This window comes from Vipera berus (genome assembly GCF_964194415.1).
Source record: "Vipera berus genome assembly, chromosome: 17".
Classification (NCBI taxonomy): domain Eukaryota; kingdom Metazoa; phylum Chordata; class Lepidosauria; order Squamata; family Viperidae; genus Vipera; species Vipera berus.
In genome coordinates, this window is record NC_138220.1 from 3284754 (window position 1) to 3307192 (window position 22439).

General features: G+C 50.0%; 1 protein-coding gene across 2 annotated transcripts in view; it reads right to left on the reverse strand.

Moving 5' to 3' along the window:
• Positions 1–22439, reverse strand: part of AGRN (agrin) — a 128421-nt gene that overhangs the window by 66599 nt on the left and 39383 nt on the right. For both annotated transcript variants that reach the window (XR_014028210.1, XM_081341355.1), the window contains exon 3: positions 14062–14103. Coding sequence is in view for 1 of the 2 variants with exons in the window: in XM_081341355.1 (XP_081197481.1) it covers positions 14062–14103 (42 nt within the window). In the remaining variant the exon portion in view is untranslated. The remainder of the gene's footprint in view (positions 1–14061; positions 14104–22439) is intronic.

A 22439-nucleotide genomic window follows, 5' to 3' on the forward strand; every position in this document is an offset into this window, starting at 1 on the left:
AAAAACTGGGGAAGGGAAAGCTATGGGGAAGGGGAAGGTGCAACTGAGCCGGTAGTGGTTAAGCTTCCCTTTCGTAGCCAGCGCTGATCCGCCCTGCCTTTGCCACCCCCGCCCTCTCCACACTGCCTCCCACCCCTTGCTTCTGGAAATAAAATTCAATTGGGAGGAGGAATTTGCCCTGAAGGAACTCTCCGCAACAGGGGGAAACAGAGGCAGAGGGAATGGCAGCGTGACACACATTAAGAAATACAGCTTTTAAATTAAAAGGCACCAGGGAGGGGAGGGCAGGGGAAGTGCGAAACGAGCAAAGAAATAGCAGCGTTCCTCTCTTTCTGCCGACTTTGGGCTGGGGTCCAAACTGCTTGGGAATACGGAAGCCCATTGAACCTGAGCGCGGGCCCACCCCTTCCCCCCCCCAGCAGAATCTGGCCGAAGGAGGAGAACTGCAGGAGTCCACGTTTTACTGTCGGAATCGGTTCGCAAATTGGATCAGTTGACAGTTGCCAAATCATCTGCCCCAGCTGCTCTTTCTGGCTTACACACCTGGCCCTCCCCATCCACCCAGCCTCAGCTCGCCCAGGAATTGTGACCGGCCCACAAGAGAGTTTGGATCAGAAAGATGTGGGATCCCCCCAATGTGTAAGGGTGCGGAGACCGTTCTACAAATCTGCAATATTTGCCCCAATTGGCTTCTCCTAGTCAAAGAGCCAGGAGATGGAGAAAGCCTCTCTCTCTGCTCCAGATCTTTTGAAGAGACGCTGCCATCCACACAACCCCGAATTAAACAGACAAGACGTTTCAAGGGATTCCCCCCCACCACCCTTAAACTAGAATATTCCATTCCTCCTAGAAACTCTTCCAGGCCTAATTTAAAAGGATAACGGTAACAAATATGAGTTCTCCTGCGCCGGAGGAGGGACACGGCCCACGTTGGACCGTCAGCAAATCTGGAAGGCGATGGCTTCCATTTTGAGCTTCCTTAAAGATCAGAGGATGCCACGGATGCTGACGTGGAAGCTAAGCAAAGGGAAAGAGACGACAGACAGGGGCGTGTGTGTCTGTGTGTGTGTGTGTGTGTGTGGCGGGGTCAAATGTCACAGAGGGAGGCTTGCTCCGTGGGAATCCGTTCTTTGCTGCCCTTCCTGATGGAAAAATGGCCCTTTGCTCAAGAAAACAATCCTGGCCTTCTGCCTCTCGGAAACACGTCAGCTCTGTGCCGTGTTACCATGGCAAAAGAAGAAAAAAAATGGGGGGGGGGGGTTTAGAGTGCCACTATAGAACAAGTGGTACCAGAAGGGGACAGATGGGGGCACCGGCAGGGGGCGAGAGAGTGGAAGTGACCTGGGGACCGAACAGCTGCTCCCGGCCATTGATGCCCCCCCCTTACCCCAGCAGGGCTGGGATTGCGGAGCACAGAAATAACCCAGGCTTCAAAGCTTGGATGGACCTTGGGGTCCTTTTTAAAGGAATATGGGGGCGCGCGCACGGAGGAATTAAAGAGAACTGGGGGGGGTCTGGGGTTGAGAGCCCCCCCTCCCTGCACAGTCAGGCAAAGGGCATCTCTTTGTTCTTCTCTCTTTGTGCTGGCTGCATTGGAGCCAGCAACATGGCAGCGATGCCCAAGCTGAGATTGCTTCCATTTCCTGAATTTGGACCTGGGTATTGGTTGTCCTCAAGAGGCAGCCCCAGCTGGGCCCTTTGGCTGCCTCTCCTGGGGGGGAGAAGAGGAGGAGGGGGGGCCTGTGGGGCAGAAAGAGCAGAATTGGGAGCAGCTGTTAACATTTCCACCGTGCCGTGGAAAGACTGGCCTGGGATGTTTTGGCGGTGGCTGGCGAGGCCACCAAACGTGGCTCCGATGCCTCTGACCAATTTCTTTCCTTTGAGAACTAGATGGACCGTCTCTTTCTAGACCCCGGGAGAAGCCGAGGGCCGGGATGCTCCATCCTGACTTGACCGTGTAAAGTATTTTTTTTTACACATCTCATATTTGCAAGTAGGTGCCTGGCCTTCATTTATCAGGAAGAGTCTCTAAGACAGGACTATTAGGAAGGGGCTGAGGACGGTCATTACGATAAGAGTAAGATTTCTCTCGATCCCGATAAATCTTCACTTTAGTTACTTGCCAGGCTGAGCATTTATTTAGGAAGCCGAAGTCTCCAGATGCTTGGAAGGCACCGTATCTGCCTTTCAACAATGTCTCCAGTTTTCTAACAAGAGATGAAGTTGGGGATGCAAGCTACAGTTCTTCTCTCTGGCTCCTTCGCCGTTGCCTCGCGTGGAGGGATAGCCTGCTCCGAAATACGGAGGATCCCTTTAACTAGTCAAACGCTGACGGGGACCCAGAGGAAGAACTCAATTTAGGGACCCACCCAAGGTGGTTTCTACAAAAGGCATCGGAGCATCACTGCGGGAGGTTTTCAATGATTCCTCCTGACGTGGGCAAGGAGGTTGGACTAGAAGACCTCCACGGTCTCTCCCGAGCCTAGGATCCCGAGATCCCGTGAACTCTGCCTTGTAAAAGGTGGCCTGTGCTACTTCCTCCAGTTGCAAACGCTTCTCGGTTTGCAAGGAGAAAGGCACAGATCCTAAGACGGAGGAGGAAAGTAAGCAAGCCGAATTATGCACATGCAGAAGCAGCCAGGCAGCGAACAAGAAAGAAAGAAGACGGGAGAGGTTGCTGAATTCTCATGAGAAGTCCAGATCCCAAGTGGGGTGGGGTTGTTTTTTTGTTGTTGTGGTTGTTGGTTTGTTTTTTCGCCTCCCTAATTTTCCTGAACGGAGGAGGGGAAAACACCTTCCCCCAAAGGCTGTTACAGCTTTCTTGCCAAACCCAGGCGGCAGAGGAGATAAAAGCCGATAGAGAGCTGCTGCTGCTGCTTCTATCTATACTTTGAAGACATCACACATCGCGGCTAATAAGTTATCACCAGTAGGGATTTTTTTCGTCGTCGTTGTCGTTGTTGCTACTGCACAAATCCCCCACCAACCGCAGGAGAGCTATGTTTAACTTCCCTGCTCCTTTTCCACAATCAACCTGAAAAAAGGTTGAAATGAAAAGGGGCCCTAAGACTGAAGGGCTCTCGGCTCCGAGTCAAGATGATTGTGGAGATGGGAGACAAGAAGTAGGGAGGGAGGGAATAACCTCCTCCATTCAGACAAGCGGCTCTCCATCAGAGCTAGAGGAGAGGAATCTTTCTCGGAGATGCTAATAACGGCTCTCTCGGCCTCTGCCTCTTGCATTTGCCTCCTTAATTGCCTCTGCCTGAGCCTGGGAGCTAGTAGCTTTTCCCTGCTGGGTATATATCACCGTGCAAATATATCACTGGGCCCAGGACAAGAAGCAACAGATGGAAACTAGTCAAGGAGAGAAGCAACCTAGAACTCAGGAGAAACTTCCTGAAAGTTGGAACAACTAACCAGTGGAACAACCTGCCTCCAGAAGTGGTGAATGCTCCAACACTGGAGGTTTTTAAGAAGAGACTGGACAGCCATTTTGCCTGAAATGGTATAGGGTTTCCTGCCTGAGCAGGGGGTTGGACTAGATGACCTCCAAGGTCCCTTCCTTCTTCTTCTTCTTCTTCTTCTTCTTCTTCTTCTTCTTCTTCTTCTTCTTCTTCTTCTTCTTCTTCTTATTATTATTATTATTATTATTATTATTATTATTATTATTATTATTATTAATTATTATGAAAGGCTGTGCAGGAGGGCGCACATGGAAGGGAAGAAGGCCTGGCATTGATTCTCTTTTCTATAAGTAGGGGGGTCTCCGTGGCTTTGAAGAAAAGCGAGGTGCGGAAAGGCTGGGAGCGGCAAAGCAAGGCCAAAGACTCTCTCGCCACTTAACCTGAGGTTAATAGCCATTAAAGTTTCTCCTGCTTGTAAAGGTCCCCTTGCATTAGGGCTGCAGATCAGGTAGGTAGTGGGGAAATACATCCTTTTTTAGCGTCCTCGGAGGGGAGGAAAGCTTCGTCTGGCTTTTTTATGGCTTCTGGAGAGGAGGAGATGAAGGCAGGAGAGAAGGCAGGCAGGCAGGCAGGAAGGAAGGAAGGCAGGGAGGGAGGGAGGAATAGAAGGAAGGAAAGAATGGAAGGGAGGGAGGGAGAGGAAGGGAAGGAAGGAAGGAAGGAAGGAAGGAAGGAAGGAAGGAAGGAAGGAAGGAAGGAAGGAAGGAAGGAAGGGAGGGAGGGAGGAAGGAAGGAAGGAAAGAGAGTAAGGCCTCCAGAGACAGCTCGTTTGATCAAGGATGGGCTGGGTAAGCAAGGCAGATAATGAGTTCTTGAATTCAAGGCTTCTTTCCCAAGGAACTGTCAAAATCCACACCCGAGAGAAGGTGGTTTGCAGTTCCCTTCACTCAAGGGTGGGGAGATAAAGGAAAAATTCCAGGCACAGTACACTGAGTTGGTTAAAATCACTGGGTTTGTTTTTTTAAAAAAAAAAGATGGGTAGACTTCCCAGAATTCCCCAGCCGCTATGTTTTAAGGGAGTTCGCTCAGCCTTCCGTCCTTCCGAAGTCGGTAAAATGAGGACCCAGATTGTTGCGGGGTGTGTGTGTGTCAACATGCTGATGTTGCGACCGGCCCAGAGAATGCTGGTGAAATACTACGGGGCTGGTACAGAAGCCTAAGTGCCGTTGCAATTTAAGATAAGTGGACTTCAACTCCCAGTATTCCTCTGCCGGCATGCTGGCTGAGGGACTCTGGGACTCCGAGTCCACCCCTAAGACTGGGGTTGAGATGTTCTCAGTGGCCCCTTCGAACGCCGCGGTTCTGTGTCTCCGTGATTTCGTCCTCCTGGAAGACTTTCAAGAGGGGACGTTGGGCAACCTTGCCGTAGCAGATTCTGTAACGGCGACGCAGTGCCCGGAGATGGAATGTCCATCTGTGGGTGTCCTCCCTTTCTCTCAGGTCCTGGATGTCCAAAATAGATTGGGTCACTGGGATGAAATGAGACTTGGGCTCCGGGGCCAGAAGATCAGAAGAGAGAGGCTTTCTCACCTTTGTTGAAACCCTGATCCTGCAGACAGCGCAGGAAGAGGAGACCACGGCAGGGAAAATCATGCCTCTGTTCCTCTTCTACGACCTCACAGGCCATAGGTCACCCTGCAGCTAATTTCCTAAAAGAACCAGGATTTTTTTTCCTCCCTCCCTCCCTCCCTCCCTCTCTCTCTCTCTTTTTTTTTAAGAATTGCACTCACTGTTCAACCAGGCTTGGAAAAAGGACGCACATTTCAAGCCTTTGGGGAAAGATTTCACGCAAAAGGGAAAATGAGGCACTGCCTTGCGGTCAGCCGCTGCCCCCCCCAAAGGCTGCTGGACTGTAAAACGCCACCTTGGGCTATGCCAGCATGGAGTCCTGGAAAGTTAAAGGCAAACTACTCTGCAGTAAGCCACTTTAGAAGGAGCCAAGGAAAAGAACTCTTCAACGGAGTGAAACTGCCTCTTTTTAATGCCTCCATTAACCGCAGGCAGGGAAGATCCATAATTAAGCAGAACCCCCCCTGGATAACCTCTTGATAAAGCTAATAACGCAACCGGCTAATCCGTTTAGGCTTCAAAAGATACCCGCTGCTTATTAGCCGGGAATATTTTATTTATTTAGGTGGATTTCCATCCGTATCCCGCCCCCAATGTCCTACGCAAAAAACAACCCCTAAGCGCTTGATTAGACCAAGTCTCTCGGAGTAAGACGTTACCGAACAAACAATATCAGCCTGCCTAGAGGATAATCCCCAGTGAAAGAGTGTAAGAAGGTTTCTGACTATGCCAAACTTTTCACACAGCGAGTAAGGGACTCGGTCCTTGTTTTGATCTCCCAGTGTGGATATCTTGGGTTAGGGAAGCAAATGAGTGAGTTCAAGACTTGGTATCCCAAGAGAAGGGGATACAAAAATGGGGGACTGAGATGGCGAACTCTTTGGCAGCTGCTTAAACCCCTTTCCCATCACGCTTCTCACGAGAGTCTTCTTCCACGTGATTTATGGAAAAGAGCGGGGTGGAATTGAAGAACTTCAACAAATGAGCTACTTCCTACTTCAAACCACCGTATCCTCGCGGAGATTTTCTGCAAGCTTTTTTTTTTCGTTTTCTTTCCTGCAAATCCAGCAGGGAGGCAGCTGCTATTCGCTAATAACAAAAAAGCTCACAGCTAGCTGTGGGGGGCAACCGGGGTCTCCTGAATCTTGATCAGTCTGGAAACTAACCACGACAAAAGGCTACTCAGCTGCTGCCCTGTTCCCCATCGCCTGGGCTAATGGAAAAAACACAATCCGCCCCAATTGGTGCGGTTTCTGAGGAGGAAAGAGCAAGATCCAACCATTTCTTAAAGGAAGGCTGTGCAAAATGAGAATTAGCGGTATTATTTCAAAAGGATGCGTGCTTTTTTTGTCCTCCTGGCTTGCTGGTTCTTTCTTTAATTTCATGTGGGCCAATCTTGCCAATCGCTACTGGCGAAAGAGGAGGGCAGCGTGAAGCCACCCGCTTGGGGGAGGACACCCACAACGGTCTTCCGCCCTTGCCACATTTTAGATGGATGCACACAAAGGTCCCCGCGGCTTTTCGGGTATCTGGCTGCTGGCTGCCCAGAAGGTGGGAGTCTGGAAATTGATCCACCCTGATAGGGATCTGTCCCGTGGGGCTACGAAGTCCACCTTGGTGAGTTTCCCCTGCAACAAATTTGGTGGCTTTGATGATAAATAAGAGGCAGCTCCTTTAGCCCCAGTGGGAGAGAGACGCACACTCTCCTCTCTCTGCTCCAGAGAGCCCCGAGGGCCGGCTGAGGAATTCTGGGAGTTGAAGTCCACAAGTCTTAAAAGTTGCCACGTTTGAAGAGCCCTGCACTAAGGGGCTCGTATCAGCCCGACAAGCTTCCTCCTGTGGCTGCAATTGCTGAAGCAAGAAAACCCACCGGTCCTTGAACTGCCAGGAATGAGCTCTCCAGGGTCCTGGTTCTGCCAAGCCTGTCTGCCTCTCCACCGCTTTCTCAAGCTCCGTCCTCAAAAACCTCCGCCACAGCCAAGCGGCTTTATTTCCGGAAAAGCACAGACACTGTTCCTGTGCGTTGCGCACCCTCGACAACGTCCCTGTGGAAGTGGTTGACCACCACGTAGAACTGTGCTGAGCGGGCGAGGCTGCATGGAAGAGTCCTAGGAAGGGAACAATTGCGGAAGACCGACACACCACACCCCCTAAGCCAGACAAGATGCTGAGCTTGGATTGGTCTAGTGTTGTTCTTTCGTGCCTCCACTGGAGGCCTTAAATGATGCGATTCGTAATTCAGCTTCCAGGTTTCAAGGGTCACTTCGCGACCGCGTTACTGACTTCATAACTGCCATGATTCACTTAACAGTCGTGGCGGGGAAGGTGGTAAAACGGGGCGAAATTCACTTACCCACTGTCTCGCTCAGCAACAGAGATCTTGGGTTTCGGTTGCGGTCGTAAACTGAGGACTGCCTACATTGTCCGGATTAAAAAGGAGGCAAAGTTATGTCAACTGAGGCTTTCTTAGTGAGCTGCTGAACAACGGACAGGCAAAAGGGAAGAAAGTAACCAGGTTTCGTTTCCTTGGGCTGGTCGTGTGTGGAGAAAGATGGACGAGGCGCTAGAGAAATGAAGGGAAGATTAATCCGAGACCCTGACATCTTTAGGCAACACGGATAAAGGATAAAGATATTTCTATGACAACACTGCAGAGATAAGGCCAGGGTTTTTCCCTCTTGTAAAGAGCTCGTGGCAAAACGGTGCCGAAAGTTAATCAAGGATTAATATCAAGCGGCACAGTTGGATAATTTTAACCTCAGTTTTAATTATGGAGGCTTTCTATTTTAGGGGGCTTTGTGCAAACCTAATGTCATCACATTCCCAGAAGGCAGCTGTGTTTTATTTGCTTTAGCCATGGGGGGGGGGACGCTGGACAGTTGCCCCCAACCATGGGCCTGCCACTGCAGACAGGGTGACCTTTAGCCCAGGAAGCGACTCCAGTTGAAAAGGAAATGCAAACGGTAAGCTGATGGACCAGTGTTTCTTAACTTTAAGAGGTGTGGGACCTCCAACTCCCAGAATCCCCAGCCAGCCAGGCTGGTCGGGGAATTCTGGGAGCTGAAGTCCACCCCTCTTTCAAGTTGCCAAGGTTAAGAAAAACGGGGGCTAATTCTCCTCCTTTGCTTTTCAAACTAGAGGAGACACTTTGTCAGGGCCAATTTCAGCTGCAACAATGATATACAGCCTCTGTTGTTTGTTTGTTTTTTTTAAAAAAAAATATCCTTTCAGTTCAAATCCAACGGTCTGCTCCATATTGAACAGGGATGCCAACCTTACCCATCAAACTCTAAAAAGAACAGGCATTTGCTTTCTGTGCCAAACCGTTGCCGTCACCGCAGGTGCCCCCCCCAACTCATTGCTGCAAAAATATACATCTTCTCCTTTCTAATCTGCTAATTGGGAGAGAGAGAGAGAGAGAGAGAGAGAGAGAGAGAGAGAGAGAGAGCGCATTGCAAAATCTGCAGCTACCTTGATCTTTTTGGAACTGAACACCAAACGCTCGCGCTCCCCGTGTACTTAAGTCATAAAACGTGCTTCATTTTGGCCGTGCATCGCAATCCATCAAAAGGAATTTAGTGTCCACTGATGCACACCTGCTCAATTGGTGCCCCGCGGAGAGGGGGGTTTGCACCAGTCCTTGCCCAGGTAGCCTAAGAGAAAGCCACGGCTCCCATTTGAGGGGTTTGTGCACAATAAAATCCCGCTTTGGAAGTAGTCGACGCCTGCACCCCACGTCAATCCAGGAGGCTTCCTCTGGAAACAGGAGCAGGGGGGATCCTTCAGGATCCCAGCAACCCGCTTCTTTTCCAAAGGACCTGGGCTGCTGCGAGTCGCAAAACCTCGGATTTATGGCAGCCTCGGAGGAATCGCCCACCCGGGTGTGAAGGGCTGGGAACTCATCATCGCACAGGCCCCATTAATAATGCCTGGGCAGAGTAGATAAACAAGCAGGCAGCAGGAGAAAATAAAACGGGTCCGGCTGATTGATGGCCTCGGGCCTTAAAAGAGGTGCTCCGCTGCCATTGGGCAAGACTCCCGCGGGACCAGCCGTGTTTTCTTCTTTGGCTGTATCCCCACCACCACCAAACACCCCCACCCCGCCACCCCCAATTCAGCAACTTGAAACCTGTCACCCCTCTGAGCTCGCCAGAAGCCCCCAGGGCCTGATTAGGAGAGGCATTCCGTGATGGCCCCAGAGGATGGCTTCACTTGCAAACGTCTGCTCGATGTGTGTGTGTGTGTGCGCGTGTGTGTTTCAGTCTTGTGTTCATGACCCATATATATCTGAAGCTCTCATTTCTCATTTCGGAGCTGCTGGGGAAATGGGAGAGCGGGTGAGGTTAGGCGGGCGAGAGTGAGAGAGAGAGACAGACGGGAAAGAAGAAGAACCGTTTTTTCAAGATTAAACAGCTTGCCACAAAAGCGTTTGTTAAGGAGTTACGGATGCCCACAATTATTACTATTTTTTTTTGTGGGGGGAACAAGGAGTCTTTCTTTATTACTCAGGCCTTTTGCCCTCCACAGGAAGGTTTGCAACTTCCTTCCGGGCTTACAACATCCCTAAAGGGTAGACCACGTAGGCTACCGAGATCTAGGTAGATCTAGAATTCATCGTCCATGCCGCCTCTCTCCTTTCTTAACCCAACTCAAATTTCCAAAGATTCCTCCGTAACCGAAGAGGGCGTCAAAACCAGATTCATTTATTTACTTGAAAACCGTCACCGAGCTCTCTAAGGGCTCTGTGTGTGTGTGTGTGTGTGTGTGTGTGTGTACTAAATGAAAATATATGAAATCCCAGCATAAAGGCAAAAATTAAACTCCACCTCCTGACATCAGTATAAAGAAGCAAAACCTTCCATCCCAAATCTTTTCAAGTTGAGAACTCTTCTTTCCTTCTGCTAAATATCTCCATCGGCTGTCTCTTAAAAGTCCCTCTCTCCCTTCATTTCTGGGAAGGAAAAAAAAAGCGGGGGGGGGGGGGGAGGAACCCAGCCTCAGCCCCAATTATAAAAAGGTCTTTCATGGGAATGTGGTACCTCGTTGCCCTTGGTTACCTGAAAAGAGGGGGAGGGGAGTTACTCATCCCCCACCGGACCGGCTTGGTTAACCTGACGCTAATGACTCCGAGGTTTGCCACGCTGGGGAGGAAGAGAAAGGTGATCCTAGGTGATCCTAGGTGGAGCTTCTGAATCCAGATAGTTAAAAACAGGAAAAGCTGCGTGGATTTGAGGGCGGGGGGGGGGGCTGTTTTAAGCTCAGGGCACCCCTCCCATCACCCTGCTGTCCTGATCCAGCTCTCCTAAAAACCTCATTTTTTAAAAAAAAAAAGTTAAATTAAATTAAATTAAAACTAAACAAAGCTCAGCACGGTCCAATTTCAGGTGTTGGTTAGTCCTGGACTTAATGAACGCAATTGTGCTAAGCAAGGCAGTTGTTGCAGCGAGTCGTGACCCTTTGTTGACACCCCCTTTTTTGTCTGTCTGTCTGTCTGTCTGTCTGTCTGTCTGTCTGTCTGTCTGTCTATCTATCTATCTATCTATCTATCTATCTATCTATCTATCTATCTATCTATCTATCTATCATCTTCTATCTATGTCTTTATCTCATTATCTAACATCTATATCTGTCTGCCTGTCTATCATCTCATCTATCTATGTCTCTCATATCTTATCTATCCTTTTATCATCTATCATCTACCTGATCTATCTGTCTATCTGTTGGTCTATCTATCTACCATCTCATCTATGTCTCTCATCTATCTATCTATCTATCTATCTATCTATCTATCTATCTATCTATCTATCTATCTATCTATCTATCTATGGAACTGTCTTCTCCCAGATTTCATTGGCATGGACAGGGAGGGAGAGCACATAATGGACCCCCACCCCATTGGTTAAAGAATTTTGATTGACAGAGTCTAGGAAGACAGCCCCCACCCTTGGACCCATCACTCTTCCAGAAGAGGGTTAAGGGCTGGCTCTGCCAACTGGTCCAGGGGTCTGGGGCTGTCATGCCCTCCCCCCCGGGGGTGGTTGGTGGGCTGAAGGTGTTCCCTCTGCCTTTGACCATTGCAATTGTCCCTAAATCTGGTTTTTGACATTGTTGTTCTTTAACCATAGCTGTTATATCTTGTTACCGCTTCCTCAGAGACACGCAAATGGGATAGGCGGTGGAGAAATTTGATAAATTAATCAAGATCAACCCTTTACAGCCCAGGGTCTGCCCCGTCACAAGCAGCCCATTCAAACCACTCGTTTGCCTTTCGCTATTCAGTCCCAGCCTTCCAACTATTAAAAACTCAGCTGTCCTTGTTAACAAACCTCTTTTTACAGGTTTTACCACCCACAATCCGAGGGAATCTCATTGTTCGGAGAACGGGCTTCCAAGAAATGATGGAAAGATGGACGCCCCACCAACAACCAACATTTAAGGTCAAATCCCCATTTTACGCAGCCTACTGGCTACCATTTTCAAGCCACAAGGAGGATGGAACAGAAACTCCCGCCGTTGTTTCTCAGAAGAAAAATACGCCAATTGTCTCTTTCGACGGATTATGTCATGTGGCGAAGCTTGCTTTATTAGTATTTCACAGCGCCAGCAAGAAGCAAGCGACACCTACCTTCACTGATATTTTTAAACGCGATGCCCAGTGATAGATTAATCACTTTTTTTTTTTATCTCCAACAAAGAAGAACTGGCAAATCGTTAATTGCTGCTCCTTAAAACTGGCTTGACAGCAAGGGTGTTTTGATGTAGAAGAAGAAAAAACAAGTTCTTTTATTTTTCCCTGGGGAAACACACACACACACACACACAGACACACACACACACACAGACACACACACACACACACCCTGTCTTATATTAAGTCCATGATAAAAGATTCTTGAAAGCCAGCAAAATCTGTTTGCCCTGCATCTGTCCATAACTTCCCAAGTCCCCTTCCTCCTGTAACCCTTAGCCTTTATTAAGAGGTGTAGAAAGATACGTCAGTTCTCCTCCACGGCCCATAGTCATGATGGATGGGAGAGAAACAATTAGTGTAATTAAATAAATGTCCTGTTTATTGCTCTGGGGAGGAGACAAGGCTGGCGTGGAACAGGATAGCCTGGAAAGACTTCTAAATCTTTGCCAATCCCGAGCGGTCAGTTTAAAGGAGAGTTTTCCAGACTCCTGCAGAGAACAAATATAAGCCTTGCTCAACCAAAGCTTCTTCAGATCTCAAGTGGAAACTCTTGCCAAACCCGTTCGACTTGCTCCTGAATTTGGATCAACCAAGATCACCTAGATGAAAACCAAGCCACAGAAGCAGAGTCTCCAAAAAGATACACAGCTTTGAATTTTGAAGGCAATTTTGAGCCTCACACGCTGGGCTTTTGGGACCAATTAGGCTGTGAGGTTTATCCTCAGTGCTGTCCAAGAGTTGCAACACACCTGGTGTCTTTGGACAGGGGACCACCAGGGGATGCCAGACTGAAAATAAACCTTCCTAGAGGGAAATGGGAACGCGCTGCCTCTGAATTCTTCCCAAGATAATCCCACTCTTTGAAGTCACTCCGGACTGAGAGTTAACTCTTCACCCCTGCCTGCCTTTATTTTGTGGGTTTTTTTTAATCGTAGGTGTCACGTCCTCCACCCTTTCTCCTTGCAAAGCTCAGAGGCAGGTGCAATGTGGGGTGGGTCTCGGAAAAAACCACACGGATTACCTTTCATTCAGGGGAGCCCATTGACAATTCCTTGCCAGTTCAATGAGCATCTGGAAGCAATTGTCTAGAGCCACCGATATGTATCATGATCGAGGGGAAAAGCTGAATGGATGCAAACTGCGGGCACATTATCCGCACACCGGGTGGGTTTGCTTGGAGATGGCAGTGAATTCAAATGAAATATGTAGTCTACATTTGTGGGCTGCCTCAACAGCGACGAGCGGAATGATCTGGGGATTACGCCTCTCCAGCGTCCACATTGGGCTACACAGTTTTCAAAGACACTGGAATTAAACTTAGTTAGGCTGCACCCACATTCCAGGCTTAAATGCCATTCCAGCTCTGCAAAGTTCTTCCATTTAGGTTTTATTCTGCCTCTTCCTCATGAGAGCATCCCCCGGTTTGTGTGTGTGTGTGTGTGTGTGTGTGTGTGTGTGTTATATTTAGGACAGGGATAGGCAGGCATGCACGCACACACACACACCTGAGATTTATTTGCAGAGCATTCCCACAACCCCCCTTGTATATATAGAGCATTCGATGACTGTGTGTGTGTGTGTGTGTGTGTGTGTGTGTGTGTGTGTGTAAAATTCTGCCTCCCCCACTGACTTTTTTGCTCAATGGCTGGGAAAGCCCCAAATGGTGATCGTGGGACACACACACACAAACACACACACACACACCAGGATCGCCAGCTAGAAGTCACTTTTTTCAGTGGCCTTGTGACTTCGTACACTCGCTGAAGAAAATGGTTGTAAAGTCGAGGTGCATCAGTAAATCACGGCAGTTGTCTCCAAACTAACACTAACTTGGGAGGATTTGAGGACCTCTTCAATGCCCTTTCCACACACACACACACCCCACCCCGTCCCGTTTTGATAAATCAGATGGGCCCATTTCCTATACTAATCTGAATCAGAGATTATTTGCATGCCTTGCGTAAGGTTACAATTCATGGAAATAATTAATCAATCTGTGGGACGGCAAAATAAGACAGAATGGTTGCATCTGTGTGTTTTCTCTGAAATGTTAGCACCAAGGTTCTGGCAGGGAAGCCACAGCGGAAAATAAGGAAGATTGCTCCGCGCGCTTACTTATCTTTTTTTTTTTCCTTCTGGCTTTTGTTTGCGGGGAAAAAAACTTGTGATAAAATTAAACTGAAATTACACTTCTGTATTTAGAAGTGTCAGCGAGCTAGCTGGCTGGGTCAAGAGTTAGGGAGCTGTTTCGCGTAGACATTTCCCCAGCCTTCTGGCAGGTAGGAAAGCCAAATGTTAGTCAGATCTGAAATATATATATTTTTTTTTACAACTTACCATCCTGGGGCACAGCCTGCGGGAAGTAATTCACTGGTTTATCTACAAAACAAAAGGGAAAAAAATGGAGGCGTAAATAGGAGAAGACATTTGTAGCCCCTGAACTGTTTTTTCCCCCTACCCCCCTTGTTAACAGAGAATTATACGTTATAAATCCTTCATACAATTGGCCTCTGAAGACCTCAGGGGGAACTTTTGAGAACTGCTCAAAAGTTTTTTCTTTTGCCCTGAGCGAGGCTGCCTGTTGCTTCCCTGGATGATGTTCTGATCTTGCCTGCTTCCAAATGGTGTATTGCTTGGGATGAATTTGAAGCAGACGCACTTGAGTTCATCCTGAGCTGCATTAGAGAATTACATCCCCCTCTTTTTCGCCCAGGCAAAACAGTCTGGAATTAATGCCTTCCCAGAAGGAAGGATACCAAGACAGAGACACGCACACGTGCCTCTAGAATGAGACTATTCAACTTTCGTGCCCAGGAAAGAAAATTTTCTGTGACGATGAAGGTCTAGTGGTAAAATTAGAAGTCAGGGGAGACACATGGATTTCAGGTTACTGTAGTTCCTCTTAGAAGACACATCTTTTCCTGAACCAGCAGAGGTCAGGAAGGGGGCGAGTCAATTCATTAAGCCCCTTTCTGACTCCAAGGCAAATCAAACTATTTATTAGCTATTGCACTTCCCGGGACAGTGATCCATCAAACCCCGGTTTGGCTGATTGGCAAACCAGGGGTTCTGACGGAGACCGCCTTTCATTCAATCAGTGACACAGAGTGCACACGAAAGGCTTCCAACCAACGCAACAGGGGTGCACAAGGAAGCCAGGTGGCTAATGTGTTTAAATAAATAAATGGTGGACAAAAAACTAGGCAGGCAAAATTTGAAGTACCCCCTTTAGATGTCGCAAGAGAATCCCGGAGGGCGGACATGGGAACCGCTGGGCGCAAGGAGGCTTTTTTAAGGAACGCCTTCCTTTGGAGAGGGTGGCTTGCGATACGGTCCCCGAATTCAACCTTAGCACGAGACAATGTGGGGCCCCAATCATCTAAAGGACTCTTTCCCACTTTGACCCTCATCTAATATGATGTAAAATGCAGTCCATTCACACGGGCAATCAAAAGTAGCAACGGTGGGAGAAGACACCTCTGGCGTGATCACAACAAGGCTCATGAACGTTGCCGAGTCCTTGAATGGGAAGCTACCGGGCTGCGAGTGAAACTGGGAAGTTGGGAAAGAAACAAACGGGTGTGTGTGTGTGTGTGTGTGTGTGTTTAGCAGCAAATCCTTCCACTGTTGCCGAGAAAAACCGACTCTCGACCCAGCCAAGAAACCACCAGGAGTCTCGTTTGGCTCAAAGGATATTTCACTTCTTTTCTTGCGTGGGTTCTAAGCAACACCCCCCCCCCCACAACACACACACACAAACAAAACCCCTAAAGTGGGGTGATCTGAGCAACTGCATGTAGACAGGATCTAGACCTGGGCAATGAATTTAGCCCATTAGTGGTTTGGATTAGCATAATCGTTGGGAATTGGGCCGGGGATGGGACGTGGGAAGACAATTTTTGTAGCCAACAATAAATGAAGGACAAAATCAATCAATCAATCAATCAATCAATCAATCAATCAATCAATCAATCAATCATGGTTTGGTTCCTAAGGAGGCCACACCCAGAGCCTTGGCCAAGTAAAGTCAGTTGGCCCTGCCCAAATTTGCTATCACTGCAACCAAGCGACAACCGTTAGGCTAGCGCTGCCTATTTGTTATAGTATGTTTATTTTCTTTTCTTTTATTTATTTCTTGCTGTAGCCAACACGCATACTGGCCTCCTGCAGAACAGGAGACCCTGGAGGGATTCCCAGAAGACAGATCTGGTGAGATCTCGGGAAGATCATCCCTGGCCCCCAGCCCAGCCCTAGAGATTGCAAAGCTCAAATAAAATAAAAAGGAGAGACCCCTTTTCCACCCCCCTCCTCCTTCCTTTTCAATGCCTTTCCGATGTGTCCTGTTTTTGGAGCGGAAGACCAAGCAGGCTTCCCCTATGGGATGCAATTCAGAGGGAAGGCTGAGCTACATGTTACTCACAAGCCCACCCCCACCCCCCAACGAGAGCTCAGACTCCAAAACTATTTTGGGAGGCGTGACTAAGAAAGGAACGCTTTTTGCCCACGCCTTTTTTTATGCCGCCCAGCCGTTGTTGCTACACACGTATGAAGTTTGGGGGCCTTTGCAAGTCCTGAGCAATAAGCACGGAGCAGTTTTTTTTGGGGGGGGGGCGCATTACGTGGAACTAGACGGGGAGGCGGAGTTTGGAGTTGCCCAGGACTCTTCGTCAAGCAGGATCTTCTGGCAACAGATGGTCCTGCCAGATTGAGAAGTGCCTCCACAGCCTTAGCCCACGCAGGCTTCGAAACCACAGACGTCTCCTTCTCAAGCTTGACGCGAGAAGCATCGCAAGGAAAGAGGAGTCTCATCCGTTGTTTTGAGGGGGCCACTTAGATGCCACTGGGAGCCCTGCCAGCGCTCCGCAAAAACCTTTTTTCCCCTGGCCCCAAATGGTAGACTACCCCTACAGGTGGAGGCTTTGTTTCCAGCTAAGACCCCCTGTGGATTGGGCCAAGGATTCAAGCCTGCACAAAAGGCTCAACTGAATGCCTCCGAGATGCTAAAAGGAAGCCACAGAAGAGGGAGGGGGAAAAAGAGAAAGAGAGAGACAGAGATGATAGATGAGAAGGAAATATGATAGATAGATAAGAGATAGAGAGAGAGAGAGGGAGGGAGAGAGAGAGAGAGAGAGAGAGAGAGACAGATTTTGGAGAAGGTAAGTGAAGATGGACACACCGTTGTCCCACCTCAGCCTATCCATTGGGCTCTGCCCAACAACACAGACTGTGTAGCTGAGCATCAGGTTCAAGAGAACACGTGTGTGTATGTGTGTGTGTGTGTGTGTGTACTTTCATTTAAATGGCATCAGCATAATTCTGCTCTGGGAGAGATGAAAGCAGGCTGGGGAACGCGGCTTGGCTTCTACCCGACAGGAAAATGTTTACCTGCCTAGCAGAAGCCCAGCCATCCTCCCCAATTATCTGGGGATAAGAGTATCATCTGATCAGCCATCTTGGCGTAGATCAAAGGGCCAGCATCCAGCCTCCGGCAGCAGAAAGCGCGCGCCTAAGTAAGACAGGAAGGCATTTCCTCCGCTGATTAATATGCAAAGTTCTGCTGGCAAGGCAGGTTGCTTCCTTCGACACAAAGCCACAGCCAGGCTTGACGCTCCTAGTCCGCGTCCGCGGAACTAGAGCGGGTGACCCAAAATGACTGAAAACATTGGGGTGGGGGTTCAAGACGAAGCCAGGTCCCACCGGTCCAGGGGGAAGACTTACTGGGGAAAAGATGAGGAATGACGCCCGCTAAAAGGAGACCAAGCCCCCCCACACCCCACGAACCCCCCCCCGCCGAACCTTCCTTCCCAAAGGCGAGAGCCATTGCTGAAAAGCCAGCCTGCCCCCCCTCCCCCCTTGGTTTCGGCTCCTCCCCTCCCCACGCCTCCCGGCCCTGCCGACGCTGAGAGGGGGGGACACCTACAGTTGTTGAGGAAAAGCAGAACGGCGAAGCCCAGGGTGGAGGTGGCTAAGAGAATCAGGCAGATGTTACAGGGGATCATGAAGTAGCGCACCACCAAGGAGACTTTGTGCTGGTACATCCGGTCCCGGTCCAAGGAGCCCGGCCCCACGGGATACTGGCACGCGGTCATGCCGCGGATGGGGCTCCAGGCCCTCGCTGGGAGATCCAGGGCAGCGGTTGCACAGGACCCCCCCCAAAACCCTCAGCTGCCCGCCTCCAAGACGGTCCTTAGCTCTAAGTGGTCTCAGGGACCTCCATCCTTTGGCTAGCGTGCCGGGGGAGGGGGGCGCTTAGTGTTCGGAAGGAGAGCCCGTCCTGGGCCAGGCCATTTTGAGACAATAATCCGAGGCCAGCGAGAAACCAGAGTTAGAGGGTTCAGGGACCCCCCTCAGATGGATCCCAGGGTCACACACAAACACCCCGAAGCAGTCCCGGGAAGGAAACGCCTTGCTCCATGTTGAAAAAGAGACACCCTGATGTAAAACTCCAGTCCAGCAGCTTTGCCAGAGTTGCTGCGGGGTGGGGGCTGGGTAATGATGGCTTTGGAGATGCCTCCGCCTCGTGCAAGGTAGGAATACGGGGTCGTTCTCCAGGGGGAGGAAAAGGAGAGGAGAGGAAGGACGGTGGTCTTCTCTCTGCAAACCCCGTGCCTGTTAATTGAGCCTTCAGAAGTTCTCGAAAGGCGTGGCTCTCTTTTATTAAACCATCAACTTCGCGGCTGAGCGGTCCTCATATTGCAACGCTGTCCTTCCGGCCATTTAAGCCACGGGGGATGTGCGGGGTGGGAGAAAAAGGCACGGAGCAGACAAACTGGGTGGGGAGGGGGGAGAAGACACCCCCCCCTCCGGGCCACCCCCGTAGTAAACCCAGAAAGCTACCAGCCAATTCCGGTGGCCTCGGCAGACGGAGCTGGGTTAGGCGGCCAAGCAGCGGCCCCCATCATCCCCGACGCCTCTTCGCAAGGGATGGCAAAGGAGGGGAGGACTCGGCGGCCGGTTCCCTGGACAGCAGCTGGCGAAAGCCTCTTTCCGTCTGGGCGCCTCTCGGCTCCGCGGAGAAGCAGTTCCCGGCGCCTTTCACCGTTGCTGCATCCGATGGGATGAGCCAACCGGACCGCCGCCGTCTCCTTTAGACAATCCTTCTCGGGCTGGTCAGCTGGAATGAAGGGAAAGTCCGGAAATTAAAAAGCGGACGGGGGCTGAGGCGGAAGGCGTCCAGGGAGTCGGGCGTCCAGCGGTCTCGGGGAGCAGCAGCAGCAGCGGGGTGCGCACGATAGAGCCAAGTTTCCTAACCCCGCGGGGGGGTGGGCTGGGAAGTCAGCAAAAGCAGGAACAAAAGAGAGGGGCATCTTCCAGCAGCAACCCCCCCCCCAGTCACCAGGGTGGGGTTGGGGGCGGCTTCGCCCTTCTTACCCAGCGCGAGCCATCCCTCTGCGAAGAGCCAGCCGCTGGGCCATCCTTCTCCAAGACATCTCCCTTTCCTTCCTTCTCCGCTGCGAACAAAAGCCCGGCCGCGTGAGTGCTTGCTTTGCAGCCGGAGAAGGCTACGGCGGCGGATGGAGAAGGCGCCAGCCAGCGAGGGAAGGAGAGGAAGGAAGGCAAGCAAACCGGGTGTCTTCTTTGAACGGCCAAAGCGTGGTGGCCGGGGTGGGGGGGTGGGGTGGGGAGGGCAGCTGTAAAAACAAAGGGGAGAAGACAGCCGGGGAAGGGGGCACCGCTGCTTCTCCAGGCTTCTTGTGGTGGCGGTGGCGGCGTCCTCAAGGCAACCGGTGTCCGAATCGAGAGGTCCTGTGCCCACCTTTCAAAGGCAGGTCTGAGTCAGTGGACACCTGTCAGCGTTTCCAGAGCGAGGAGGGCTGGGCAGGAATGCTCCGTTCACTTGTTCCTGTTTCCCTGGAAGGCAGCAGAGAGAGCTCGTCCCCTCCCTCCCTCCCTCCCTAACCCACCCACCCACCCACCCGCCACCCCCAACCCCAGCGTCTCATTTGCCAACTCAAGATGTTGAAAGGGGCGGAGGAGACAGTGTCAAAATTCATTATGTGTTTCCTTCTCTCTCTCTCTCTCTCTCCCCACTCCTCCGAGCACTGCCTCTCTCGGTGCACGCCGCACCGTGATAGGTTCTCCCTGCAGACGGACGCGTGGACGGAGAAGCTGATTTGGGGAATGCGAGGAGCCGGGAAGAAGGAAGAAGGCCGTGGCGAGGTGGCGGCGTTGTGGTCGAGGTCCAAGCTGTGTTGGTTGGGTGGGTGGGTGGGTGGGTGGTGGTGGGTGTCAGGAGAGAGAAGGCGAAGTTGGCCCCCCCTTTTTTAAAAAAAAAATGGCATTTTCTTTCCGTAACCCAGATTCGAAGTGATGAATTGAAGTCAAATGGGGGGTTTAAAAATTCCCAAAGCTGGCTGTAAAGCTTGTGGAAGGACGCCGAGGCTTCCTTCGTTGTTCTACAAGGGAAGTTGAAATTGGGTTCCTCTTTCAAGATGAAGTTGGTGGGTTTCCGAGAGAAATCTTCTAGGCGATTCCGGTGGGGGAAAAAGGAGAGGTGAATGAGTCTGGTTGGATCAGTTGGATCACTTTTCTATTCCTGCAGGCAGGATTCCAGGGAAGATAGATAACCGCTGACCTTCCAAATCCTCCTCCTCCTCCTCCTCCTCCTCCTCCTCCTCCTCCTCTTCTTCTTCTTCTTCTTCTTCTCCTCCTCCTCCTCCTCCTCCTCCTCCTCCTCCTTCTTCTTCTTCTCCTTCTTCTCTCTTAAAAGACCAATACCCCCAAAAGCGTGTCTTTGACTCAGAGTCCTGTGCTTCCCAAAAGTCTTTGGAAGAGAAGCAGTTTTGATTGACGTTGGACAAAAGAGGCACGGCGAGACGTGTGATGACGACGGGACCTGGGAAGTATCCAGAGATGACTTCAGAAGAAGCCAGCTATCAATTCCAGATTCCCCCTGGCTTCCCTGCCCGCGAAGCAGAAGTGTGATTCCTTTCTCCCGGTTTCAGACTGATTTGTGATGCTCCTGATGTCAAGAGGCTGCAAGAATCCAACGGTCGCATCCGGACACAGGCTGCCTGGTCTACCCAAAGCCTCTTTTTTTTCCTTTCAATTCCAGGTTGGGAGGCTCGAAAAGCTGCTGCTACCTGCTACTTCCAAACAGAAATAGGACAGAAAGAGAGAGAGCAGAAAAAGAGGACCAGCAGAAGAAGCGTCCACGTACAGAGATGGTGGTGACTTTGCCGTCTTTGACGTTTGAATTGATTTCCCTGCATGTTGGACTAGCCGGTTTTGTGGACCTTTCCATAATTGTACGATTTTTATGAAACAAGCCAGGGCAATAGCGGAAAAGGCCTTGTCTTCTCCTTCTAATTGCCCATTATTTCTCATCTGGCTGGGGCATCTGGAAATGGCTCTTGTTGAAGATATTTAAACCTTACTACTACTACTACTACTACTACTACTACTACTACTACTACTACTACTACTATTTTTATTAATATTAATATTGGCAGCTCCCCAACATACAGATCCCAATGCCTCCCACTGTTGTTTCCTCTAATGGGTATGGATGATCATGCAATGCATTCCCCCAGGGCATTATGGGAAATTAATCCAGGAGGAGGAGGAGGAGGAAGAGGAGGAGGAGGAGGAGGAGGAGGAGGAGAAGACAAGACCTATTTGTAGAGAACCTCTTTAAGAGAAATTTGGAAGAGATTTAGTGTTTTTGGACCACAGAGCTCCTGTCAATCAAAATCTAGAACAGACAAAAAGTTAGCCTTTAACAGTAAACAGTTGGAAAAGGGGCTGGGATTCTCCAGTGAAATATTACCACCACCACCCCACCCCCAAGACCAAAAGGGAAGGGCTTTAAAGCAAAAAGCTCTCTTTCTCAACTGATAAGGCCCAAGACTTCAAAGTTGCTAAGTCTCTTGGGAAGGCTGGGTGGAATCCCAAAGCCTTAAATTTCCCAGCCTTTGGGTTCACCCAGGGAAAAAAAAAAGAATTGAAAGGAAAGGGGAGGGAGGGAGGGAGCAAAAGAGGCAAACAATACACTTGCAACCAGAAACAATGCAAACCCAGGACACCAGACAGGAATGTGCTCCCCCCACCCTCGCCAAACCCCCCCAGCTCAGGCAGGGCTCCTGCTGGGTCAAAAAAAGCGACCTTCCTGCATTTATCTTTTGCGTGCGTGGAAGATAAAAGGATAGACTGCCCCTGAGCCCAGAAGCTCCATTTTGAAACCCATACACATACGCAGTCCCTCCAAGAAGACTTCCCTTTCCTCGGGGCTGTGGGCTGCACATATTAAGTCTGTATCGTGTGAATGAGGCTTTCTTTCTTTCTTTCTTTCTTTCTTTCTTTCCTTCTTTCCTTCTTTCTTTCTTTCTTTCTTTCTCTCTCTCTCTCTCTTTCTTTCTCTCTTTCTTTCTTTCTTTCTTTCTTTCTTTCTTTCTTTCTTTCTTTCTTTCTCTCTTTCTTTCTTCTTTCCTTTCTTTCTTTCTTTCCCTGCCTCCATTTGCTCAAATGGAGTTGTAGCGCAAGGCGTTTCGTTGCCTGCTCCGAACGGGATTTTTCCCACACTCCAGACGCCCTCTGGAGGTCACCACCACAACCTGCCTATTTGCAACCAATCCTCGCAATTGTAACTTTTGCAAAGCAAAGCATAGCTGAACTAAGATGGTAAACCTATCGTGGTTCCACATACTCGGCGCTTTGCTTAATGACGGAGTTGCCGGTGCCAACTGCACCCGCTAAACAAGGATGGAATTAATTAT